Source organism: Electrophorus electricus, chromosome 17, assembly GCF_041902795.1.
Source record: "Electrophorus electricus isolate QZ-2024a chromosome 17, ASM4190279v1, whole genome shotgun sequence".
Taxonomy (NCBI): domain Eukaryota; kingdom Metazoa; phylum Chordata; class Actinopteri; order Gymnotiformes; family Gymnotidae; genus Electrophorus; species Electrophorus electricus.
In genome coordinates this window covers 3,234,663-3,262,508 of record NC_137513.1, presented here as the reverse complement: position 1 = coordinate 3,262,508, position 27,846 = coordinate 3,234,663, and the positions used below count along the sequence as shown (strand labels likewise).

Genomic DNA, 27,846 nt, shown 5'->3' with positions numbered 1-27,846 from the left:
CGGAAAACTTGGGGAAGTCGTGCGCAAGCAGTCCTACGTTTACGCGCGCAAATGTCACTCTGATGTCGTGGTGTGTCGTGCACCGTGCATGTTTCGTCCGCGCGCAGCTCTCACACCAAGGTTCGCTCGCGGGGCAGCAGCAGGACAGGGATGGGTCTCCTCGCGCTTACAGGACTGTACGTCCTCGTTTTTCAAGGTAAGTTAGGAACACTACCGTTGCTCATAAATCAACTCGATGGTTCAGAATTATGAAAGGGTTTTTTTTTCTCTTGTGTCCTGCGACGGACGTTTATGAAATTAAGATATTTGATAAAGTGATGCTCTTGGTTTTTAAAAGATAATGTATTTAGTTAATTCTGATCTTAGTATCAAGGCTCCAATTTCTTTTTGAAAGATGTCCTGAGTGTACTTCTGAATAACGGTTTAGTATGCAACCATATCTTATTAAAATAAATTACATCCGTGCTCTTGAAAACTCCTGTTTGCAGGCAGTTGGTCTATGAATACTCTTAGGTAATGCTTCATTTTCTGTATGACTGCCTTTTGCAGAACAACAAGAAGTCTTTAAGTAATATTGTAGTATCCCGTCCGCACTTGATGTAAACTGGGTGGTTACAACTGTCAGCAAACGTTACTGTCAAATAAATTAATGTTTGGTTAACTGAGAAGTAAAGCCTACGAATGTGGAATGAGAAAACATATTTATTCACATAACCTGGAATCTGCATCCAGACATAAAATGTTAAAAAATGTTAAATGACCAGAATAGGTGTGTGTGTGTGTGTGTGTGTGTGTGTGTGTGTGTGTGTGTGTGTGTGTGTGTGTGTGTGTGTGTGTGTGTGTGTGAGAGAGAGAGAGAGAGAGAGAGAGAGAGAGAGAGAGAGAGAGAGAGAGAGAGAGAGCGTGAGCATACTTCTGGTACATATCAATACTGCTACATGTACAGCTAATGTAAATGGTCTTACAACTGTGGGCACAGAAGGAATTAACTCATCATAAGGCTAAAACAACACGCTGATTTATTGGAAAACCGGTGCTTTGTGTTTGTGTGTGTGTGTGTGTGTGTGTGTGTTTTTGCAGCCTTGATTATATTTGATTTCTTAAAACCACAATCATGTGGATCAAAATAGTATAGATACCATCTAGAGTATCATTGCTAATGACTAGTGCCATATGCCATAATTGAATCACTTGTATTAGGCATTTGTTAAACAATCAGTTAACCCCATTGTTAAGAGGTTTTCTGCTTGGAAGGATGTTGGAGAATGGCTTTGTCCTCAGACTCCATTACATTTATTTGCAATTTCCCTCCTCACCATCTTCTCTTCTGTAACATCATCATTCCTTCCTTAGTTCTCCAAATGTGTGTAAGTGTTTCTCCTTATTGTGCCAACCTCCTGTTTGGCTCATGTTCCTGGTCCTCTGACCTTCCTCTTCTCTCTGGCAAGCTTTTGTTAAGATGCCTTCATTCTCTCTTCTTCAGCCTTGTGCTATACTCCCAGCATACTCCCAGTATGCTGCCAGCATACTCCCAGCATACTGCCAGTATACTCCCAGCATATTCCCAGCATGCTCCCAGCATACTCCCAGCATACTGCCAGCATACTCCCAGCATACTCCCAGTATGCTGCCAGCATACTCCCAGCATACTGCCAGCATACTCCCAGCATATTCCCAGCATGCTCCCAGCATACTCCCAGCATACTGCCAGCATACTCTCAGCATACTGCCAGCATACTCCCAGTATACTCCCAGTGGTGTTTACCTTCATTATGAGCAGGTCTGGCTTCTGGGCTAGATGAAGATCTTGCCCCTTTTCTTACTTTTTTCGAAAAGAACATAGTGGGACATGGTGCATCTTATGATGAGCTGCATGTCCTCTGCACACAGTCTTGTTAGTTCACTGCACTTGTTACAAGAAACTGGCAAGTCATGTGCTTAGCTCCGAATCTCTCTACAAATGGAACTAATTCAAGTGATTAAACGAATATCTGTGACAGAGGTCAGGCTATTACTTTCTGCTTGATGCTATCTGGCCTACCGATAACAGGCAGCACATTTCAGTGCCAGGAAACTTCAGCGCTGAACTTGTCAGTCTCAGTGTAGGAACGAATATATTTTTAGCTGACACCACAGATATGGAATTCTTTGTGCATTTGCATTTTGTCTTGGGGCAACAACAAAAAAAGTTTTATACTGAGCACAAACTTAACTTGCAATCTGCACAGTCACTGCTCTTTGTATTTTTCCCGTTTGATTTCTGTTACACCATGACAGTACTCCGGGAGGTCAGTCGCTGTACTGTAGGATGCATGCTGCTTCGGCTGCCTCCCGCCCTCTTCTGCAGTCTCAATATTACAGTGTGCACCGTGCTCTGTGCATGGTGTTTTCACTTCACCAAACAAAGCCCCTGTGAATAGACTTGCTATTATGCTGATAACATTAAAGGAAGCCTTCTTCTCTTGACTCATCAAATGAGTAATGCCAAGGGCCTTCAGCAATTTCTTTGATACAAAGAAAATGTATTTTTCCTGACGCCATCTAATTATGGGTTAAAGGCCATTCTACTCTAGAGCAGCAGTACTTCTGATATGGAGTATCCTTCTCCATGCTCCAGAGTCCTCTGACAAAGGAGTCTAGAGTAACAATAAATGACTCTGTACCTAATCTTATAAATCACAGATAAGGGAGAGAAGATCTTGCCAGTGTACCATCAGAACACTTCTTAAAACAGAAGCCATTCAAGTGCTCGTCTAGCCTGAATGCCATATTCTAACTGAACTGTCCACAATATGCCAAAATTGAGAATAACTGGTTCATAAAAAGGCTTATATTAGTGGCAGTACTTGCAGTTTATGTTCAGCATCTCAACTGTTTGAACTGAAACTTGTGCAGTCGTTCTTTTTTTTTTTGTTTTTTTTGCACTATGTCCATTCATTTAATCATACTACTGTGATGTGCCTTTACCTCAGGATTACATTTGCAACAATTTGAAAACAAACCAAACCTTCATCAAGAGACACATTTGCATGCATAATGCCACTGGTTATTCTAGTCATGCTGGACTGCCTTCACTTACAGTCTTGGACAGTTTTAAGATGTATTTAAAGTAGCGTTCACAATGCCTGAGAGTGGGTTCAATTGTAGTCTAGAGTACAGGTTTTTTCTAAGAGTAGCTGCACTGGGAATTAGCCGGAGTGATGGCTAGCAGCTGACCTCCCACCAGTGTGAACTCTGCTCACGTTTTGGATGGGTTTCCCAATATCCCTCTGTGGCTGGTGCTGTCCGCTGCTGCATGTCCTTTGCACTCCATATTTTCAAGGAAAGAAAAGGTTCAGTGTGTATAATACCCAAGTCTGCACGATTTTCATCTTTATCCAAATGCAACCTTGTAATATGTCCATGACACTTAAAAAGAGACGTCTGTCTGCTTTTCATATTGTCTGTCGACGGGTGCTATATACATATGTTTCTGTATAATTTATAGTTGTTAGCATTATCTTGACAGTATCCAGGTCATGTGTGCAGTGTAAAGAGCATGGAGATGTGTTCTATTACAGTGCTGCAGTGTGAGCTGCATCTTTATGTTGCTGGATGGTTTTGGGCTGTTAAAGCAAACCAGTTTTACTCATTTTTTTAACATTTACTGATGATGCAGGCTGATGAAGTGTATGTTAAGTCAATCCTCCCACCTTACAATTAACTTGAAAAATGCATCAAAAACCATTGCAGGGCAAGATGTGCAAAAATATGACAAATGTCATCTTGTCTGTTTTACTATTTGTGAAATTACACATATAGATTTATATGGATATTTGGGTTAATTCTTTTTTTCTGGAAGTCAAAGTGCAAGGCTATGGTAACATTTGGCACTACTGGCTAAATTAAGAACAGCCATTTAAAGTTCAGCAGTTGCAGCAGCTCAGTCTTCTTTTTGTCTCTGTAAAATGTAGCGAATTTGGTAATGTACAGCCAAGAACTTCTCAGAGCTGTGCTCTCTAATTTAAGTGAATAGTTTTGAGGGAAAATGCAGAAGTCTCCTCAGCATGCCTGAGTAGTACTGCAAAAAAACAGACACCGCTGTAGGTAGAAAGCTGTTAGAGGAAGACTGACAGAACTCTTTAGGTAAAAGATTCAAAAAGATACATTAAAAAAAAAAGCCTAGGGAGGTTGCTATGGTAGTACGTCAGATTGTTGGTGTCATGGTGTTACGTAAGGTTGCTGTTGTCATGGAGGTATGTCAGATTGTTGGTGTCCCTGTCGGAAAGCTGCTGACAGAGGGCCTGGGGTGCAGGCCGGTCACGGGGAAGCAGCGTCACCGTGCTCACTCGGTCTCTGCCTCTCTCACGCTCTCACTCTGCTCCTCTCTAAGCACCATCAGACAGGAAGAACCTGTAAACTCAACTTACATTCTCCAGCATTCGTGCTGATGCTTGGCAGAAGCCTGAGAGCAACTGCCCTCACCTGGCATCCCCTCTCCCATGAAGGCCACTGGTGCTCAACACTCAAAAAGCAATCCCACCCTTTCTCTTGCCTCTGAGCCGTGGGCATGTAGACAGCTCCATTAGGAACATCACACCCTTCCTCTTGCCTCCATACCCCTCTTCTTCCGTTCAGCTCTTCTGAGTGAGTTTCTGGGATTGTTGTATTATTTTAAGTCATATATGGTGCACCTCATGAGCTTTTTTGTTGGAGCACTAAGTGATGTAATGCAACATTAATCAATACACCCAGGGATTTTTCAAGCACTCAACTCAGCAGAATCGGCTTCCAGAATGAAGAGTGATATCTGCTGCACTGTACAATGTCCTGTTGCTCAACTGCATTAGGGAGAGGGTAATAATTCTTTATTGCTCCAGCTATCCATCTATTTATTTATTTATTTATTTGGGTCAGCTAAGGTATTCATGGGCCACAGCAAAAAAACAAAAATCAAACAACAAAAAAAACAAAAACCAACAACAAAAAAGCAAAATAAATGAAACAAATAAACACTAAGCCCTAATTATTTAGGTCTTGCTGGTCAGCCATAAACAAGTGTTGCCTTCCAACAGAATAAATACAAGTTTCAGTTTGGTTCAGCAACTTGCGCTTATGTGCGAGAAGTCTGATCCACTTAAAACACTTCCCTACAGAGGAGAGTCTGTGTTCGGGCAGCCCGTTAAGCTGCGCAGCAGTCAGCTGGCCTGAAAGGCATGTTTGTTTTCACTAGGCCAGCAGAACCAGATAAATGTGAATTTTCTGAACACTTGACAGAAGAGCAGACCGGTTTCAAGATCACTAAGGTAAATTACAACAAGATGTTCCACACTGAGCATAAGTGAAAGGTATATAATTAGATCACAGCTGAGCCATATGCCTTTTATGGCCTGGGTTTTTGTGAATGTAGTTGGCCATGAAAACTTGGACAATATGAATGTCAGTTCCAGCAAGCCTCACTACAATCCTAACTACAGTGTCATGATGAACTCAGATCTGAGGAATTCTGGTCTTGTGCAGTCCGCCAGGCATCTGCTTCCTTGTTTCCTTATAAAAGGGTTCTGGAATAATGACAAAAAACAGAAAACAGTAACTCTGTCCCACTGGCTTTTTTACTTTGATAACGATCACCATACAGTAGCTTTAGTCCCTGAATTATGAGAAGGGCAGAAGAACTTGAGGGTGAAGAAACGTCGATAGATGGACAGAGAGATAGAAACTTTGATATATGGCAACTTTGAGGCTTCTATTTTCTTTTAATTTTTGCTTTAAGGTTGGGGTCAGAAAGATTGCCAAAAACTATGCATTCAGCAGAAAAATCCCATATTGGTAAATTAACTTACATACTTGTAAATGTTAAATGTCTTATACTTCAGCTGAGTTTAAGAGGTCAGAATTATGTTATTAGTAAAGCAATTAGAGTATGCATTACAGTCTGTCATAAAGTTCTGTTTATACCTCATAACTGGAAATCATGTATGTTATAGTATTTTGGAGCAGTGGGTAATGTGCATTTGCAGTGGAAGCATCTACTACAGGATTCACATATGTAGCAGATGTATGTTGTTTCATTAGTTATTTTCAAGGGAAATCCCCCCTGTGAGGAGTATGGACATATTTTGTTCTGTGATTACAACATGGCACACTCTCTCTCTTATCACTTGTCACCTTGACTGAGAGGAGTTTGGAGTAGCAGATAGGGATGTTTGCTTTGTTCTTAGTTTCTCTGAGACCTCAGAAATACACACAGGATGAAGCTGAAGCTGACATCCAGACTTTTGATTATGACACAAAGCTGGCAAGGGTGTAGTGGACCGGTTACACACACCCCTCCTCGGATTATGAAGTTGGAGAGCATATTGTTTAGCTAATGACCGTGAGCTGCACTCTCTATGATCATCCTGTTGGATGTATCCCAGCGTCACAAGCTCGGTGGTCTGACTTGCCTTTCATTGCATTTTTGGGCTCTGTTGCATTGGGCTTGGCAACCTTGAGAGATAGATGAGAGAGTGATCTTCTGAAGTGAAAGTGTGAGTGTTTGAGGAAACATCTTATGGCATGCACTTCATATCCATGAACAAGGTTTCCCTTTGTTCTTTATGATCATAACCATGGACTGTTTTATTTATTACTTTCGTAGGACCTTATATTTTCAATCAAATACATGGCAAAGAAACCCTCAAATTAGAGTGGCATGTAAGAGTTTATGTGTTTTAGTGTATTGCATGAACAGCAAGTAAAATGAGTTTGTGTTTGCTTTACATGCTGTGTGTTGTCTGCAAAGAAAAGTGAGCTGCAAAGAAACGTAAGAAATGGGCCCTCATACCATTCCTCTTTTGGTGAAAAATTAGCCCTTTTGTGCCGGGTCATTAGCCCATATCCAAATACTCAAAGTTCGGCACAGACGTGCTGGCTTCTTTTGGACAAAGTGTATGTAACGGCCCGAGTGCCGCAGGGCAAGGAGGAGGACACATAGATTCCCTCGAGGTTTATTAGACAAACATGAATAACTAACACAGTGGCACTCACATGAAACAGGCAAGGTGAACATGGGCAACATCTTACAATGTGCACCACATACGTAAACAGACTCAAAGTCCAACAACAATGCACACTCCCACATCAGTTCAAATACAAACAAACATAACAATAAACAATAAAGGTGTGTGCTAACAAGGAGGGGACAGTTACAAATAAGACAGTGGACTCCCACTGCACGCGGTGGGACGTACCACGTGAACAGTGGGAAGGGGAGCGTTCTGTGACAGTGTTCCAGATCACAGAATGCTCTCAGCAGACAGAGATGCTGAGTGCTGAACATCTTAAATTTGTTATGTTCAAGCACTTCTTCAATCCAGGCCTCACTTCAAAACGCTACCTTTCCTTGTGCTAAAAACAAAAATCATAGACAGAAATTGGTTGTAAATTGTCATTAATTTTCTTCTTGCTATTATTAATCATAATTAATCTTGTCTAGTCTCACAAATTGTAACTCCTGGACATGTAGCTGATTTGTGAGAAGGAATCGCATGGATAAACTACACTGATATGAGTCCGATATCTAACATATACTTGACACAACACTCATCGTAAAGAAAATCATAAAGAAACAAAGACGCTGTTCCTTTGTTTTTGCCACCTACCCTGTTCATTACAATGGACTGCCCTGTTGCATCTACTTCATGTATCACAGATAAAACAGTGAATGAAGGAACTTTGCCTGGTTTAATAAATCATTATTTTTGTGAGTTCCTAAGAAGTTATGTGCAGTATGTGCCACACTTTCAGGAACAGGAGGTGGACATCTGAGTTGTAAATGTCGACGAGTAATTAATGTTGCTCTTGACCTCCTAGACCTTGCTTGACATGGTGAGACAGACCACTGGCCTGTCCCCCCGGAGAGGATTGATGAGCTGGGAAAAATGTCTCCTCTCCATGATCTTCTTCTCCAGTGCAGACAGCATGTCTAATCTGTGCAGACTGATGTCTCCTGTCTCAGTAAAAAGCATGAACACTTTAGGAGCTGGTGGCTGGTGTCAGGGCGGGAACGATCATAGCCTTCCCTGTCTGGGAGGAGGACGGGGAGTCATTCATAATAGTTATCTAGACTGCCTTGTTGGGCTGAGATGCCACACATTCTTTCTTCACTAGCTTCTTGCTCCCACAACAAGGTTCCCTGCTGATTGGTGTGTGTTGCTCCTCTGTCCCTCCTGATTGGTGCATGTCAGTCCTTTATCTCTCCTAATTGTTGTGTGTCAATCCTCTATCCTTCCTGATTGGTGTGTGTCAGTTCTCTATCCCACATGATTGGTGCGTGTCAGTCTTCTAGCCCTCCTGATTGGTGTGTGTCAGTCCTCTATCCTTCCTGATTGGTGCGTGTCAGTCCTCTGTCTCTCCTGATTGGTGTGTGTCAGTTCTCTATCCCACATGATTGGTGCGTGTCAGTCTTCTAGCCCTCCTGATTGGTGTGTGTCAGTCCTCTATCCTTCCTGATTGGTGCGTGTCAGTCCTCTGTCTCTCCTGATTGGTGTGTGTCAGTTCTCAATCCCACATGATTGGTGCGTGTCAGTCTTCTAGCCCTCCTGATTGGTGTGTGTCAGTCCTCTATCCTTCCTGCCAAAGCCCCTGCAGATGCCACTGAATGGGTCTTTAAACATCCACTCATGACCTTCATTCACTAATGTCTCCTCGCCGTCTTGGGGTGACTCTAATCCTTCCTGCATTCATGGACTTTCACAGCTCTCCAAAATCTCCTACTCATACTCCTACCTTTAACCTCTTTTTATATATATATATATATATATATATATATATATATATATATATATATATATATATATATATATATATATATATATATATATATATACACACACACACACATACATATATATATATACATACATATATATATACATACATATATATATATATATATATATATATATATATATATATATATATATATATATATATATATATATTCTTCTTTACTATTGTGGTGTGCTACGTTTCACCAGACTGTCAGATGGGAAGGTGAACATGCCCACCTCAAATTATTTATACTAAAAGAGTCTGGATTTGATATCTGTTCTTTATCTAGTCTTTCAAGAAAAGAAAACCTCTCTCTGATCCAAACACTAGTTCTGCAATGTAAACTTCACTGCAGCCTGGAGGAAGCAGAGTTGCATTCCAGGGAATTCCTTTCCAGACTCTGTGAAATCCATTTACATCTCTGAGAAAGCAGACACGGACAGTAAGAAGCAATGCGCAGAGGTTCTGAGATCCTCTGTCTTTTAACTGATAGAGTGGTCACTGGGGAGTGGATGTTGATCGCAGGAGAGCAAGAGATATCACTTAGTCTTCCATCACATGCTTCTTCCCGCCAATCACTATGGGCTTCTTAATAATTGATGTTTCCTGAAACCACAGTCTTTGCTGATTCCAGGCCTGCTAAGGGCAGACACAGTCTTTTACTGCCTTGCTCCAGAGAATACACGGCACGAGCCAAGAGAATGAAGAGCATGTTATGAACGCTCATGAAGTCCCCTTACGTATCTTACTTATGTAATCTATATACCTACACTGAATTAAAGTTTGTCTTGACTTCTGAAAGTTATGTTTATGCCAATTCGAATTTGTTCCTCGAGCACCTGTTTCATACATACTTCTATTGGGTTGGATTCCAGTTGAACTTGCTGACACTGATCTGTTGAGAGCAGCTTGGCAAAACCTCAGTCAGTCCTCTGCACATCCAAAGTTTGAGGAGTATTTTTGTACCTAATTAAGTGCTGGATGTCTTTTGTTTACACAAGGGCAACATTCCTCGAGAAATAACTGAAATAATTCTAATGCAAATACATCTAGAAATTGTATGATTATACAATTGTAAATTAATTATAGTGATGCCACTTGTTTTTGTTAGTCAAAGTAAACAAAATTCAACTGGAACTGAGTGATTGAGTTAATACCACGTGGCCAAAAAAGACTGAGGGGTTTATTTTGGGTTACTGGTTTTCTTGATGTTCAGGCCTGCTCATCCTGTTGGCATGTGCACTGAGAAACCCCTGGGGTTCAGACTGGGAAGCCCCAGGGTTTCAGACATCTGCTTGGATCCCCACATAATTCAGTCATATCCTATGATCCTAGGATGGCAGATTCCACTGCTATGGTTGTGTGAATCCAGGTGATAATTTATTGCCTAGATCTCAAGCCTAAGGTTTTTCTACTTAGTGACTTCCTATTTTGGTGATATGGGTCTCAGGAGAAAAAAAAAATTAGGTGATTTAATTTTATCACCAAAGAAAATTCCATTTATGAGAATAAAAATATGTAACTTTTTAAAAAATCTGTGGATTCCAGTGTCCTTAAAAGCTCTAGTGCACGTCATAATAACCACAGCAAATGTGGCCAAGTTGGCTTGCTGGAAGGGTTGAGATGCACAATGCTAAACCATGCCAGCATCTGTGACACCAAAAAAGGAGTGAGTTGTTCTCCTGTGCTCCATCATGTTGGCTGCAGCAGTTCCAGAGCCGGTGGCTATCTTTAGAGCCAAGACTCAGCCTACCAGAGAGAGATCACCATCACATATCCCATACTTCTTAGTGCAAATCATGTGACTTGTTCTTTGACATCTTAAACAGCATAGTAAAATATGTCCCACTGGTTGGTTCCCATACTCTAGTTCTGCAGCTATTTTTGCTTTATTTTCTGAGCAGGGCCCAGACTGGAGCCTTTTCTTTAACGTGGGAAAATGGGATGGAAGGGAAGTGGAGGAGCCTGGGAGCAGCCATAGGGGAAGCCTGCAGAGACCTCTCTTAAGTGCTCTTAAATTGTGTAGTCCATTAGTTCTGGTCTCTGGTCTCTCTACAGCCTTTTTTTCAGTATTTTGTGTTTGTAAGCTGCACATGAGAAGCTGACCATGTCCCACATAAGGTCAAATGTCATTTATAACCAAACATTCTTCTTTAGGATCTTTAAAGTCAAGCATGGAACAACTTGCATTCTTTACTTGAACCTCCAGTTCTGATTCTCAGGCAATGAAACAGCTTCATCCACATCAAGCATCTATTCAGGTCTTTCTGGTTCCCTGAGCTGTGTAAGTAAGCAGGCTCAACATACACCCAAGAACACCTGACCTGTCATTAAGCCTCTGCATGGTCTACTCACCTTTCTGCTCCATCTTCGCCCTCTCTGCATCAGTGATCTGCAAGCCCACTGTGGGTTGGCGCCTTGCCTGCTTCCATTTGTCGGGCCATAGGTCATCGGTGCTGTCCTGCTTTCAGGGCTCGTGGGATCGTAACAGCTCGGCAGCTGCTCACAGCAGCAAGTTCTCAGTGAGCCTCCAAGGGGCTCCAGGAAGGAGCAAGACAGCCATTCGACCTGAGTCTCAGCAGTAGGGAACGCCTGAAGGTCACAGTGCCGACTAACTTCCTGCTCCTCTAATGGCAATTGGTGAAATGTCTGCTGTGTTTAGTCCAAGGGGAAGTGCCTTTGCTGGGGCTTCTTGTCTTATAAGCAGAAATGCCATCGTTCTTGGTGTGTCAAGCGGCACCTTCAGCTGATCCTGCTGCATCTTTCTTCAGCAGTTAGCATGGTTTAGCCAACAGTCTAGACCGCAGGCCCATGCACTTAAAGCCCATTATAAACGTCCATGGGAGAAGTCAGCGATGGAGAGTTTTGCTCTCATAGGAGTTTACGATTATGCAAGGCTCCTAAATGCTGTGCTTTATAGTGAGCCCTGCTCCTCAGTGCAGGACTACTGACTCTTTGAGACTTTCTGAAGAAGCAGTTTAGAAAGCCTGAGGATGTGCATTTCACAGCAACGTGGTCATACTCTGAATATGTGCCAGTTACACGCCTTTGGTATTAAATAAGGGAATCAGCCAGGCTAAAGTGTAAGAGAGTAGCTCGTGGTTCCTGTTATTGTGGTTCTTGTTGTTGTGTTCAAATCTGTCCAAGGATATATAAATGTTCTGGATAAGGTCCTCTGATAGATAGCTATAGCCAGAAACCTTCAACATGCGTTCAGTTTCATTTGAGTTTAGAACAACTTGAGGCCAGTGTGTTCTTGAAGGATTGCACTCATCAACTACATTCATTAGGATTAAGGAACTGTTTATTAGAAAGAGCTTTCACTTCCAGCTAGAAACTGAAGCTGATATGCTGTCATGTACAGTTTGGGTCCAACCCCATTACCTCTGCTGACTAGACACTTTTGGCATGTTACTCCCACCCAACAGTGACATTGACATGTTAAAGCCCCAGTAACACTGCAGTGCCTGACGCACTCACACCAGCACACCAGCTCCTAACCTGCTTCTCTACCACAACCATGTCAGTGTCACCGGGGTATTCAGAAGAGTCTACCTCCCAAAAATATCCAGTCAGCAGTGGTTCTGTGGTCAGAAACTGACCAGTGAGCAACAAGGAAAAGGACAAGCTGTGAATGGCCTCAGAAGGACATGACTCTGTATCTGGATAAAATACCCATTAAGGTGGCTGGTGGGTGTAGGCCCAGAGGTAGCTGGTTCCAGTGGTATGAACAGGCACATCTTTTTAAGGTAATCAGGAATCCATTTATCTTATTTTATGTTCTTTTAATCAACCCACTGAGTTCTATTTATAGTTCTTGAGTAGATATATCTACATTTTCTCATAGGACATAACCTTTCCATGTTAATGTCAACCACACCTGATACTGTGTTATTCTTAGACACTTAATGTCATGTGGAAAAGCAGGGCACAGGAGTCCTCCAGTAACATGTCCACCAAACAAATGCTCCGTGAGTTCGTCATCATGGCAATAAAGCTTTTAATGCTGTATGGATCTTACTAATCTTGCAGGAACAAGTCTGATCAAACCAAAGAGCTAGACGAGTAAATCCAGCCTAGTGACGTCTCTGTGGCTGGTAAAGATGGGCCTCAGGCTGGGATGGGAGGCCCCGCTAAGGACATGAACCACAGTAGCTCTTCTGTGTGCTGTGGAAAAACACAAGTCATTTCCCCTGGCAGCAGTATTTCGGCTCATGTGCCCGGCCGCACGCAAGTTGTTGAGCCAGATATACACCAAAAAAAACATTTGTGTGATGGGGGGACCCTGCTGTTTCTCAATTTGTTATTACCAAAAAAAAATTAAAAAATGACAGGAAGTGCGGATGATCACTGCTGTCTGTCCCTCGTATGTCTGGTCACTGTAGTATATTATAGGTCAGGTCAGCATACTACAAGATTAATCTGTAGAATAGGTGCGTGCAGTTCTTTATGCATTACTTTAGATGCTGCGTCATGCAAGGGAAGTGCCAGGATCATTCCCTTATCATTCAAGCAGATGGACCGTTTCTGACCATTTCTCAGACTCACGGGCCATATCTGTATTGCTTAGGCGCACGGGCCGTTCTCATATCATTCGGGTGTACAAGTTGTTCCTATGTCATTCAGATACATGGGTCATTCTTACGTGGTTCAGGAGTTGGGTCATTTCCGCGTGCTACAGAGAATGGGTCATTCCCGTGTGGTTTAGAGTGCAGGTCATGGGTCAGACATCCTGTGCACCATGACCCACTGCATTTTTGTATGAAACAGTACAGAAAAGCTGGAACCATTAACCACTAATCATTAATTGCTAACATCAAACCATTAAGCATTAACCACTAACACCTTACCATTAAGCATTAGCCACTATCTGCTAATCATTAAGCACTAATTCCTAGCCATTAGCCATTAACCTCTAACTATTAACCCCTAACCATTAAGCACTTACCCATAACCACTAACCTCTAACTATTAGTGACTAACCACTAACTACTAACTACTAATCACTAACAATTATCCATTAACCCTTAACCACCAGCCATTAACCATTAACTATTAACCATTAACCATTAACTACTAACCATTAACCACGTAAATGTGTATGTGCCTGCAGTGGCATGTTCACAGGCAGGGGGCGTTTGAGCGTAATCTTGGAGGTGTGTGATCTGTGGAGTGAAGGAGTCATATCCGCTGTAGTGTGTGGAGCCAGAGGTAGATTGTGCGTGCTAAGGGTTGCGTGTCTGGGGAGAAGAGAGTACCCTCTTTCCTTTCTCCTGGTTGGGCCGGTTCCCATGGCCAGATGTGTGGCTTGTTATGGGATTTATACCAAAATGCAGAAAGAGCGCATCACAGTTTATCTCCATATAGCACTGGAGTTACTGGGACACAGTGAGTGTGTGTTGTGACCATTGAAGGGTTCAGGCTGAGTACTGGTACCTGTTGGCATGACCTCAGAGGTTCAACTAGCATTGGCATCTGGTGGCACAGCACAAAACACAGGTTCCTCTACTATAATCAACTTTTTTAGCGATTTCTTTTTTTTTTTTCTAAAAATCTTGAAATCTGAATAGCAAGCTTTGTACTCATAAGATCTGAGAGTTCAAGTGTGCATGTGTGGATGTATGCATATGGGTGCATTTGTGCGTGTGCGTGTGTGTGTGTGAGAGAGAGAGAGTGGGGGATCTTTTGCACCTGTCTTTTCTTGGGCTGTTAACTGCCATAGTGTGTGGTCAACTAAGCAGGGTGCCAAAAGCCGTCCACTGAGCCAAATCGCATTTCACGTGTGAGTTCCAGCGGGAGCCATATGTGTCCTACCTGTGTGGGAAGCAGACATTTCTGCCCAGCAACGTCTTAGAACTCAACCCTGAGCTACTGGAGATATAAATGGGCTCTATAGAAGTCTGAATACTTGGATGTTGGATGGTGTGAATGTATATAAGATTTCCCTCTCACGTCTGCTATCAAAGCTGCTTGAGTGACTGGAAATGTCTGCTTTTACTCTCCACAAAGAGAAGACATCTTTGGTTTCTGGCCAGTGTTCAGTTTAGGTGTAACTGAAGTCTGTTTTCTCTCTTTGAACTGTCATTAAGATGCCTAGCAATGTTGCTCCTTGTGAGCATACCATACTCCTTCATTCGATTTCACATTACTTCATCAAAACGAGTTAATACAATATCATTGGAAATGTCTGCTAATGAGTTCATTTCTATGATGATATGAATAATCAGGTATGAGCTAATACAAGAAGCTTTATCGTCGTCATCATCATCATTATTATGAAAAGAGATTTTACTCATGTTTCAGTGAATTTCTCGATCAAGGCCATGGACATAGTTTAAATACCTTTTTCCACATTTCCAAATTTCTGTTTAATCCCGCGCAGGTAGTGGTAGACCCCTCCCCCACTGCATGGTACGCTCCTAAGTCAGGGCTTTTAGTGGGTCCAGCCTCATGAAGAGCATCAGGGAAAATTGATTTGGCACGGAAAAGGCCCAGTGTAATTCCTGAGCCCCCTGGACTCCAGGGAGACTGCACGTTGTCTTGTCGATATGTGACGCTGCACTAAAGGTAGAGCAGGTCTGATGGCCAAAAGTGAGAGAGCCCATCCTGAGCAAACATCATTAATGCACAGGAAATGCCTTTGTTAGGAAAAATCTAATCGAATTGCTGTAATGGGGAGGCATCCTTCATGGTCAGTTTCTGTGCGCAGGAGCCACCGTAGTGCAGTGAAGGTGGGCTACGCCCTGTTTGATGACTGCAGATCTGCAAGGCTTCTGTATGATGTGTACGATGTCACTGTGATGTTTTGCAGTAACTTAGCTTTCTGCTTATGGTCATTTCTCATATTAAACTCAGTGCTCTTTTTAAAATTTTAATATTCAGCTAAATAAACATTTTACGAGAAATTGCAATGAACATTTATTGATGTGTGAACTTGGAGCTCATGACCACCTCGTTAGACTATTGTGATGAAGCTGGTATTTGAAGCCTGGTGTATACGGAATGCATTATGGGAGCAAAGCGTGTTCTCATGGTCCAGACAGCTATAGGGTACTTTTAGGGGGGAAAGGCTGCAAATTTCCAGACCCCCGGGGTGAACACTGCCTCACTATTCTGGATGTAAATCGAGCCTTTATTCTTCCAGAGTGACACGCTGGAATGCCCAGCATTAACGCACACATGGGTGGGCTCAGTAGATTCCACTCATAGCAGGTCCCTCCCACCTCCTCCCCTCCCCCACATCAGCCACTGGTGTCTGGTCTGCTGGCAACACAACGGCTATGCGACTTGGATATAGGCCTACTAACTAAACAATTCAACCAGTTCCATTAAGGACATCTGTTATTTCAGTTTTGATTATCTTATGACAACAAAATCTTTTTGTTTTGACTGCACTTAATGAAAGTGAATTGGATTGACTTATTTTGTGTGTGTGTGTGTGTGTGAGTACAGCATGGGCCCAACTCGAGGTCAGCATGGAGGACAGAGTGGAGGTCCTTCTGGGTAATGTGGCAGAGATCCCCTGCATATACAGCATGAGTCAGCTCAATGGTTCACTGCTGGTACAGTGGTTTGCGGTGAGTCACAATGACACAACTAACACATTTTGACACAACGCATTTGGAGGCCTCCCTCATGGATACCTCTATCTGATATCGGTCTGCCTTTGTTCTTCATTTAGAGGTCGCCAAGCGGCAACGAGGTGAAGATCTACTACAAAGACAAGGTTGTGGAGGTTGTGTCCATGGGTACAGACTACTCGGAGAGGATCAACGTCTCTCATGCTGTAGATGGCACAGTGGGGAGCTCCATTTTGACCATCAATGACGTGAGGGTCAAGGATGAACAGGAGTTTGTGTGTCAGGTGCAAAGGAACACCAGCCACACCAAACTCCTCGTGTTCAGTAAGTTGAAGAAAACCTTTGCCACACCATCCACAAAAACAAATATGAACGAAATGACGATTAAATTGTTGTTTGTTTTTTGTGCACTCAAGCTCTTTGGATTAAAAGGGAAAATATGATAATAGGCACAACCATAACCCTTTTGTTACGAGTACATTTGCACACTTAAGGGCTTATTAAGGACTTATCAACTTCCCCTCCCATTTTGGTGAGCCACACTTTTGCAAGTTAAGCCTTAGTGCTTCATGCTGCATTAGTTAAGTACACATGTAAAAATGTATAGTTGTACAGGTGTAACTGTGTAGTGTTGTACAGGTGTAAAGGTGTAGAGTTGTACAGGTTTAAATGTGTAGTGTTATACAGGTGTAACTGTAGTATTGTACAGGTGTAACTGTAATGTTCTACAGGTATAACTGTGTAGTGTTGTACAGGTGTAAATGTGTAGTGCTGTACAGGTGTAACTGTGCAGTGTTGTACAGGTATAACTGTAGTGTTGTACAGGTGTAACTCTGTAGTGTTGTACAGGTGTAACTGTAGTGCTGTACAGATGTAACTGTAGTGTTGTATAGGTGTAACTGTGTAGTGTTGTACAGGTGTAACTGTGTAGTGTTGTATAGGTGTAACTGTGTAGTGTTGTACAGGTGTAACTGTGTAGTGCCGTTCAGGTGTAACTGTGTAGTGTTGTACAGGTGTAACTGTGTAGTGTTGTACAGGTGTTAATGTGGATGCATGTACATGTAGTTGTATTAGCCTTTGCCATCTCAACAGGTATAAATGAATGTAGAGATTGAACATTTATTTTAAGAATGAGTTTGGAACTACCAAAATGACAGGAAATCAGACTAATGACATTTATCATTTTCACTAGTGTGTGGGTCTGTAGTAGCCTGGACCTTCTCAGCATTGGCATTATTAATAAAACCTCACTGTCTATTTACATGCTACCATAGCCAGCTAACTTTAAATGGTGACTACAATGAAGCTCCCAATCAATCATTCAGCAAGCACAGCCAACTCCATCTAGGTCTGAATCTCAATCTTAGCCAGAATTTAGATTTAGATCTCAGCCAGAAAGGACAAAGTTATATATGTAGTTTCTGCATGCTACTGTTAATTTATAGAGAACAGAACATAAACAGTACAACTGCTTTAAAATGTTCTGGGAATATGGCTATAAAAGCATCTTTAGTATGACCCTTGTCATTTAATCTTTAACTCCAAAGAGTTTGTGTTGTTATATAATAAAACCTCTCATTTTCACCTTTTGGCCCAGTTACCAGTACTGGGTAATATCATCCCCCCCCCAGTTCTTAGGACAACATCACATGTTATAAAGAACAGGTCCCTAAAGGTTTGTTTCTTCTCTTTTGTTCCTCAGGTACACCATCGGTTCCGCACATTGAACTAGGATCTTATACTCCTACAGTCAACCTGAAGAGGGAGGAGGTAGAGAACTAGAACTGTGTCAGCTCTGCTTAAACTAACGTAACAATGTCATGACCCCAAACCAAGTATAACCGTAGTGTGGTGTTGATGGATGTTACATCAGCCAAGATGAGTAAACCTCACCGGGCCATTCCCAGGTTCGGTAGGAAGGTTTCAACAACTGAGAGGCAAACCCTAAATGTATTACCAAAAACAATAGCAAACTGTACAGGCCTGAAGAAGGGCTGGATAAAAAAAAAAAAAAAGTTGCTAGCCAGGTAGTCTTATTCTTTCTTACATGCATGTTTTAAGTTCAGTCCCTTTCAACTGCAGCCTCCCTTGTGTGTGCGTGTGCGTGTGTGTGTGTGCATGTGCGTGTGCATGTGCGTGCGTGTGCGTGCGTGTGCGTGCGTGTGTGCGTGTGCGTGTGCCTGGAGCAAAAATTTTTTTAAAAAGGGATCCTGTTGTCTCAGGTGCTATATTGTGCAGGACCCATGAGTTCACGGGCTTCATCTCTCTCTTGCACACACAGTCTATAGTGCAGAAAGTACTGTTACATGTCACCCTCAAAGTGCAAAGAAAGTACAATCAACAGCGCAATTAGCCTATCACAAAAAAAAAAAATGCAAAAAAACACTGTCCCAAAGACAGCCCAAAACACAGACCCAAGCAATGACCGTAGTCTGTGTCTGTGTTTCAGATTGCATCCTGTGAAGTAAACAATGCATACCCAGCTCCAAACATCACATGGTATAAGAACAGATTGCTCTTGCAGTCATCAGTCAATAGTAAGTACCGGCCCTTACACCTGTACGAGGTCATAGCCTTCACACCAGTACGAGGTCATAGCCTTCACATCAGTACGAGGTCATAGCCTTCACACCAGTATGAGGCCCTAGCCTTCACATCAGTACGAGGTCATAGCCTTCACACCAGTATGAGGTCATAGCCTTCACTCCGGTACGAGGTCATAGCCTTCACACCAGTACGAGGTCATAGCCTTCACTCCGGTACGAGGTCATAGCCTTCACACCAGTACGAGGTCATAGCCTTCACTCCGGTACGAGGTCATATCACACCGGTACGAGGTCATAGCCTTCACACCAGTACGAGGTCATAGCCTTCACTCCGGTACGAGGTCATATCACACCGGTACGAGGCCATAGCCTTCACTCCGGTACGAGGTCATAGCCTTCACACCAGTACGAGGTCATAGCCTTCACTCCGGTACGAGGTCATAGCCTTCACTCCGGTACGAGGTCATAGCCTTCACTCCGGTACGAGGTCATAGCCTTCACACCGGTACGAGGTCATAGCCTTCACACCAGTACGAGGTCATAGCCTTCACTCCGGTACGAGGTCATAGCCTTCACACCGGTACGAGGTCATAGCCTTCACTCCGGTACGAGGTCATAGCCTTCACATCAGTACGAGGTCATAGCCTTCACTCCGGTACGAGGTCATAGCCTTCACATCAGTACGAGGTCATAGCCTTCACACCAGTACGAGGTCATAGCCTTCACACCAGTACGAGGTCATAGCCTTCACTCCGGTACGAGGTCATAGCCTTCACACCAGTACGAGGTCATAGCCTTCACTCCGGTACGAGGTCATAGCCTTCACACCGGTACGAGGTCATAGCCTTCACTCCGGTACGAGGTCATAGCCTTCACACCAGTACGAGGTCATAGCCTTCACATCAGTACGAGGTCATAGCCTTCACACCAGTACGAGGTCATAGCCTTCACACCAGTACGAGGTCATAGCCTTCACTCCGGTACGAGGTCATAGCCTTCACACCGGTACGAGGTCATAGCCTTCACTCCGGTACGAGGTCATAGCCTTCACACCAGTACGAGGTCATAGCCTTCACATCAGTACGAGGTCATAGCCTTCACACCAGTACGAGGTCATAGCCTTCACACCAGTACGAGGTCATAGCCTTCACTCCGGTACGAGGTCATAGCCTTCACACCGGTACGAGGTCATAGCCTTCACTCCGGTACGAGGTCATAGCCTTCACACCGGTACGAGGTCATAGCCTTCACACCAGTACGAGGTCATAGCCTTCACTCCGGTACGAGGTCATAGCCTTCACATCAGTACGAGGTCATAGCCTTCACACCAGTACGAGGTCATAGCCTTCACACCAGTACGAGGTCATAGCCTTCACTCCGGTACGAGGTCATAGCCTTCACTCCGGTACGAGGTCATAGCCTTCACACCGGTACGAGGTCATAGCCTTCACTCCGGTACGAGGTCATAGCCTTCACACCAGTACGAGGTCATAGCCTTCACACCAGTACGAGGTCATAGCCTTCACACCAGTACGAGGTCATAGCCTTCACACCAGTACGAGGTCATAGCCTTCACACCAGTACGAGGTCATAGCCTTCACACCAGTACGAGGTCATAGCCTTCACACCGGTACGAGGTCATAGCCTTCACACCTGTCCTCAGTCTGTAATTCGCTACCATGACTTAGAAATGCTGATGACAGATCTTTGTCTCCTTCCCAGACATGGAGTTAGAGAAGACCGTGACGCAGAATCCCAGTGGCCTGTTCATTGCACGCAGCACCCTTTTCCTCCAGGTGGAAAAGGCGGATGAGGATGCAGAGTTCTACTGTGAGGTCAGCTACTTCACCATCGGAGGATTGCACATGATGGAGTCTCAAATATTCCACGTTGAACTCCACTGTGAGTTGTACATCTCTGAGCTTTATGTTCATGAGACACTTTCATAAATCAGCATAATATCACAAGTCAGATTCACATGATTTCATAGTGTACCATAGATATCTGATATGAATTTATTTATTTTTTTGAAACATAACACAAAATTTGTTATTCCACCCTAGTTTTATGAGCTGTTCATGACAGCATTTGTAGGATGGACTTTTCACACATATACAGAGGGACTGTGGGAGTCTCTCCTGGTGGTTTCCATGTGCTGTTTTAGCACAAATTGAATTTAAGCAATAATAATAATAATAATAATAATTCCATATGACAGAAAAAACTTTTATGTCACTGTTTGTGATGCACAATAAGCATTACAACAAACCACTGAAGCCCTATCCACAATTTCTTATTGTTTTTACCATATTTGCAGATTCAACAACAAAAGTTACAATTAGCGTGGATTCCCCCCATCGGCTTGTCAAAGAAGGTGACAGAGTGAAAATTAGATGCAAGGGCAATGGGAATCCTCAGCCAATCTTTTCCTTCCAGCATAACAGTGTAAGGGGACTGTTCTCATCCATGACCTATAACCCCACCCTGTCTATACTGTAGTTCAATGAAACCACAGCTGGCCCATGGCATCGTGTGTATGTTGTTGGGTCATAACTCTAAGGGTTTGCTTGTGCTCCCCACAGAGGAGTCTGAACGTAGAACTGGACCACGTGGTCCTTGATAACGTGACGCGAGCACACAGTGGCCTGTACAAGTGCACCTCTCTGGACCAGGTGGACTTCAGTGAGTTGACGGACAGCTTGGAGCTCATGGTACACTGTACGTAGGGAAGCCTGCCCCTGCCTTAACATCTGCATTCGTGTTCACGGCTTACGCTCCATGTTCCCAACTCTTGTCTTGTTTTACAGACCTGGATCCTGTTGTGATCACCTCAGGGGGGTCATCAGACATGCTGGATCTGGGCCAGCATGTGTCCCTGACCTGCAACGCTCTGTCCTCTCTGCCCACAAACACAACATGGTACAAGGTAAAGAGCCAAACCACTCACCGTGAAAACACATAGACAAGCAAACAAAAAAGCCCCCTAAAAAAAGCCCCTTGTATTCTGTACTATTGCTATGACCAGGAAGCATGGCTGTGTTTACCAACTTTAGTGATTTGATTTAAAATAGAATAATAATATTATATGTAATATATACAAATAAAATACTTGTATGGAAGCTTTAAAAGGAGGTTCACAATGTACTTTAAATGATTAAAACACAATAATGAAGAAATAGGAAAAAAGAACTTAAAACAATATTGAGTACATGCATTAGTGTCTCTGCCTCTGACTCATACAGTGTTCAACTTTGAGAGGTGTCAGTAAGGCTCTAAGGGTTATAAGTGCTAAACTGGGCCCCCATTCGGGTAAATGTCAATATGTCTGTCTTTGAATACTCATTTTGCAGCTGGCTTGAGAGTAATTAGATTAATTGACAGAGATTTACATATTGTAAGAAAAAAATATACAAATTAGTTTGAATGCTGACGGATATGTAGGGTTGTTAATGTAGAAATAATCAAAAATATTGGGGTCCTCTGAAGTTAGTCAATTAGACCAAATTTGTGAGTTGTGCCTACAAACTGTATAGGGAGTCATAGACCGGAACTCCTGCTTCACGGGATGGTACGTGCGTGTGTGTGTGTGTGTGTGTGTGTGTGTGTGTGTGTGTGTGTGTGGAGGATGGTACTGTTCTGGAGGAGGGGCACATCCTGAACTTACTCAACCTCTCCTATGACATGGCTGGGACATACGTTTGTGAAGTCCATGCGCCCAGCTTGGCTGAGCTAAAGAGACAGAACTCTCTGAACATTACTGTCAGAGGTATGTGCCTGAAGACATCTCTGTGTGTTTGTGTGTATGTGTATGTGTTGAGTTGGGGGGTGGAGCACAAGAGGCCTGTTGGCTGATAATCCTAACATGGCTCCGTCTCATGTCCAGGCAAACCTGTGATGGTAGAGGAAGTGGCCATGATTTCACTGGATGCTGAAGACTCAGTGAACCTGACTTGCTCTGTGAAGGGACACCCGATCCCAGACATCCAGTGGAACCTCTCTGACAACCAAGTAGCGTACAGGCCTTCGTCTGCTCACATAGCCCCGCCCAGTTTCACGTAGCGTCTCTCAGTGTCACGTAGCCCCGCCCAGTTTCCCATAGAGTCTCTCAATGTCACGTAGCCCTGCCCAGTTTCAGGTAGCCCCGCCCAGTTTCACGTAGCGTCTCTCAGTGTCAGGTAGCCCCGCCCAGTTTCACATAGTGTCTCTCAGTGTCACGTAGCCCTGCCCAGTTTCATGTAGCCCCGCCCAGTTTTACGTAGCGTCTCTCAGTGTCACGTAGCCCCGCCCAGTGTCACATGGCCCGGTCTGCTATAGGGCTTTCTCTCCTAGGTAATTCAGCAAAAAGAACAAGTGCTCTGAACACATGTATGGCTAATGGTCGAAAGGAAGGAACTCTCTGTGGGTTTTAATGGCTCTGGTTTGGGAAACCTTGTTGCGTTAATACCACTCTTGTGTTGTGCAGACTATTCTGGGTGAGCGGATCACAATGACAGACTACACCATCGTCAGTGTTATTACCATCAGAGCCACGTCTCTCGTCAACGCGTCCTGTGTGGCGACCAATGAGCTGGGCAGTGCCCAGGCCTTCAGCGACATCAAACCAAGTGAGTCTTCTCTCCTATCTGATTGCTGTTTCAATCCAGTCACAACAACACTGAACAAAGTTAAATGGTCAGTGTAAGCTTAACTTCAGCATTACACTGTATTTAAAGTACTGGTCAAGTTATCGTTACTTGTTATTTAGTTTGATCAAAGAAAGTTTTTCGAGAGTTTGCTTTTTTTTTTTTTCTTTTTCAATTGAAGTTCAAAAACCAACTGCCACCACAGCCATCATCATTACGTCCACCAGATCTACGAAGGGTGAGTGTCCGGTAAACCCCCTCAGACTGCCACACGGCAGGCTTTGATCGTTTTGGCTTACGCTCCATTGGATCAAAAGCATTGTTTTGTATCATTAATGGGCAGCTGATATGGTAGCAGAGGCTCCCTGGGCCTTGAGTGGAACAGTAGAAGGCAGCTAATGGCCAAAGTGCTCTCTGCAGCCTCCGCATGCCATTAGCCCCCTGGCCAGCTCCGCTTTAACCCAGCAGAGGGGGGCAAATGAGATGAACTGGCCTGCTCCTCTGACGGAAACCAAAGTGATGTTTCCCTCAGTTCCAGCCCCCAGAGCTCCTTGGGTTTAGCCTCTGTTAAAAACACTGGCAGACCAGTTCAGAGTGGTTGAACTGCACGCGTCTCTGATCGTTTGTAATTAGTAATGAAAACAAAGAGGAAGGTAGAGAGAGAGACAGAAAAGAGAGAGAGAGAGAGACAGAAGAGAGAGAGAGAGAGACCGGAGAGAGAGAGAGAGAGAGAGAGAGAGACAGAGAGAGAGAGAGAGAGAGAGAGAGAGACAGAGAGAGAGAGAGATAGGAGAGAGAGAGAGAGAGACAGGAGAGAGAGACAGAGAGAGAGAGAGGAGAGAGAGAGAGGAGAGAGAGAGGGAGAGAGAGAGGGAGAGAGAGAGAGAGAGAGAGAGAGAGAGAGAGAGAGAGAGAGAGAGAGAGAGAGAGAGAGTGACCTTGGATGACTGGGACTGGAACTCTAAACTTGTCAGTTCAGCACCAGGCACGGTTTATCCAAAATGAGTCAGCTTGTCAAGTACCTCCGTCTCGCCTGTTCACTCTCTGCTGCTGTATTCTGAGCTCATAGCTCCCCTCTTCCACCCTAGACGCTCGACACGTTCAGAGCTGTCAGCTGCTACACGGCATGGATCATACACAGTATAACGCTTAAGTACTGCGCTGTAAAGCACTCCTCGAGCTGTGGCTCATGCCTCTGCTGCTGTTTTAGAAGGAGGACGCTGAGAATTGAGAACACTGTAGTACCCTGATGCAGACAAAGCATGTGTTGTCCTCACAGAGTTCATCACAGCGTTCCCTTCAGTTTGTGGTCCGTGGCATAGCCATAAAAGGCACAAAGTAATCGGCATATTTGCGCTTAAAGGCATCGTTAGCCTTGCCATGGATTAGGGAATGTGCTTACCCACCCGACCCCACACCATGCATCACTTTTGTTGTTTTGTGTGTTGCGTCTTGTAAAACATGCCTGCATTTTCCCATATGTCCACCAGAGGGCAATGGAGTCGTCATTGCTGTCATCATTATTCTCATCTTGCTGCTAGCCATTTTGGGCAGTGTTCTGTACTTCCTCTACAAGAAAGGCAAGATCCCGTGTGGCCGCTCAGGGAAGCAAGACCTGTACGTGCTTTTTAAATGTCACCACTCATACTTAAATCTGGCAAGCCAAACAGAGTACATTAAAACTACTTATTATTTTCTTGAGATCTCAACTGCATTTTCAGATAAGGCAAAAAAGCGCGATATTATTTTAACGTGGTGGGGTAATATGACTATTCTCAGCATGAAGGAGAAGTCCAGTAAAGATGATGTGGAGATGAAGAACAGCAGATCTGAGGAGGCGGTGCTTCTACAGGGAGTCAATGGGGGAAAAAGGTCCCCCAGTGACCAGGTTGGTAATCCAGCATGCCCGCATGACACCTGCACATGCAGCACGGGGCAGCAGCCTCCAGAAAACCTCCATCACCTGGTCATCCACTCACAAACATCTCTGAAAGTGACTGAGCATCGTGTCCAACGTCTCTGAAAATAAATTATTTGTCACTTATGGAAAGCAAAACCCGCTGTCATTCTCCTACCTTTCCCATAAAGTTAATTTCTGTTGTTGTTGTTGTTGTTGTTGTTGTTGTTGTTGTTGTTGTTGTTGTTACCCTGCTACTGCAGTAAGAGGAGGAGTGAATGCTGTGTGCGTGTGCAGGACAGACAGGCCTCCAGCACTCTCACAGTCCCGCCGTAACAGCCGCCTGCTACAGCCCCGGACTGCTACATCGACTCCTCCCCTTGTGACCTGGGGCAGAATCGGATTGGTTCATACATTCTGCCCCACTTCATTTGGCTCATTTTGTGACACTTTCAAATTTTGTTCCATTATCTTTTTTTTTTTTTTTTTTTTTTTTTTTAAATTTATTTTTGATATGTTAACCCAAATGCCGCATCGTACGCGAAGAACAATCTCTACTCTATACATAATGTATATAAGAAATACTGTACATATGTAGCTATTTAAAATTCCTTATACAAACGAAATCTGAAGTGTTCAAATGAAGCGACTGAAGGATGCGTCATTCTGAGGTTCAGCTGAGGCGTGGAGGGGAGACCTCTGTGGAAAGGTCATCTGTGAAGTCTTGCTTGTTGTCCTTTTATCTGTTCAGACAGCTCTCACCTCACTGCCTCATCTCTGCACTGCCCCACCCAGACATATCTCACCACTGCAGATGCTTCACCCTCCCCTCCAAAACAGCTCAGAAACTGCAAATCTCCAAAGATCAGAGGAAAATGTCATCAGGCGATTTTTAAAAAAAGTTGTTTACAGTGTTTGTGATGTTAAAACATATTCACCATAAGAGTAAGGTGGAGATATGTACATGCTACACACTTACCCGCTGGGTGACGACGCATTCATGTAGGCCTTGCCGAGGTCACTGACCTGTTTCCTGATCATCTTCTGCTGTCTTCCTCTTGCACTATATGTAAATAATGAATTATAATCCAACATTGGATCCAATTTGCAAGGCTTTCTATGTGGACAGGAGAATTTAAGAAAACTTTGCAGGCAAGTAGTTGTTTGGTCAATTAAATCAGAAAATGTTTGGACGTAGCTGGTGCTCTCACCACTTCCCTGAAACGTCATGCCTTCCAGGATTTCACTGAATGTCCCTTCCATTTTTTCCTCTTAGAATGATCCATATGATTCCACATTCGTTATATAATTTTTTATATTCGTCTTTTTAAAAATCCTTTTTAATTAAAAAAGGAATCCTTTGTAGACAGGAAGACTTCATGGCTAAACTGAGCTAACTACTGTATTATTCAGCTGTCTATACGTTATTACTTTGTACACCTTCACATACCACGCAAACCCTGGGTCCATAGGAAAAGATTATGTGATGATTAATGTGATGTTTAAAAATGTTTTTAAACATTTTTGCAGATTTTACTTTTAATCTGTTCAGGCTCCATTCATGATTTTTTTTAAAACACAGAACATTTCTCTGGTAAGATGGAAGTCATGCCTTATGATTGTGGATTCTTCTGTCCCAAGATCATTAAAAGGTTTTCCTTCAAATATATTACAGTTTTTCTCAACTTTTTAAATAGTTCTCACAACAAATATATGTTATCAAAACACTGAACAAAGTGGTTTAAACTAATAAGAAGTTGCAATAAATCGATAATAAATTGCTAAAGTAATAACATTTTTTAAAAATCTAAAACACAGACAGAAGTTCTAAACTTAGAGAACAGCTCTCAATACATTTACGGATTATGGATTTTATCCAGAGTGACTTACAAAAGTGCCTTGTCATTTCCTCATAGAACATATACTGGGTTAGTGTCCAATATACCAATGATCTAGAATACTGTAGAAATACAGGGATCACTGCTGATGCCTAGAGGCACAAAACACATATAAGCTCAGACAATGATTGCAATAACAACACCGTTCAATAAGTCAATAGCATGTGATTTCTCCATCACCTGAAATAGTGTTTTCTGAACTCCACTAATTGTTAGCAGCTCTTTTAGCTGATTAGTTGGTTTTGAAAGTGCTGTTTGCCAAAGCGTTCACCTGACTGTCAGCTCATTCTTTACTACAAAAAGAATCGGGGTAGAAGATTATTGCCCAAATTATGCGTGGTGGACTTGCTGGAGTGATGGCGAAGAAAGCACGATCAGGGAGAAGTGGATATGTGGACAAAGCAGGAAAGTTGCTGGATGGCTGGAGGCAGGTAGTGGGAAAAGGAGGTCAAGGACACACAAGACATGAAGCGAAAGCACGTCTTGTAGATTACACTATGTCCCTAAGAG

At 43.3% G+C, this 27,846-nt stretch overlaps 1 protein-coding gene and 1 long non-coding RNA gene across 4 annotated transcripts; one reads left to right on the top strand and one right to left on the bottom strand.

Annotated features, from left to right (window-relative positions):
- The first annotated feature begins 39 nt into the window (after positions 1–39).
- On the top strand, positions 40–27,107 carry mcamb (melanoma cell adhesion molecule b). Of its 3 annotated transcripts, XM_027013386.3 has the most exons (16): positions 40–196; positions 16,246–16,370; positions 16,475–16,697; positions 18,076–18,143; positions 18,823–18,910; positions 20,642–20,821; positions 21,237–21,364; positions 21,502–21,637; positions 21,727–21,845; positions 22,544–22,685; positions 22,803–22,927; positions 23,382–23,523; positions 23,723–23,779; positions 25,032–25,158; positions 25,321–25,429; positions 25,702–27,107. In XM_027013386.3, exons 1-16 carry the CDS (start codon positions 151–153, stop codon positions 25,702–25,704), a joined length of 1,818 nt encoding a protein of 605 aa, XP_026869187.2. In that variant the 5' UTR covers positions 40–150; the 3' UTR covers positions 25,705–27,107. The 3 variants fall into 3 exon arrangements, with proteins under 3 accessions (XP_026869187.2, XP_026869185.2, XP_081556195.1); XM_027013384.3 differs by having other exon boundaries at positions 25,321–27,107; XM_081700069.1 differs by lacking the exons at positions 22,544–22,685; positions 22,803–22,927 and having other exon boundaries at positions 25,321–27,107.
- Positions 781–16,236, bottom strand: LOC145651823 (uncharacterized). The gene is made up of 2 exons (XR_014117875.1): positions 11,149–16,236; positions 781–7,368 (listed from the first exon to the last, which is right to left on the bottom strand). It is a non-coding gene; the product is annotated as an uncharacterized LOC145651823 (long non-coding RNA).
- Positions 27,108–27,846: the final 739 nt, after the last annotated feature.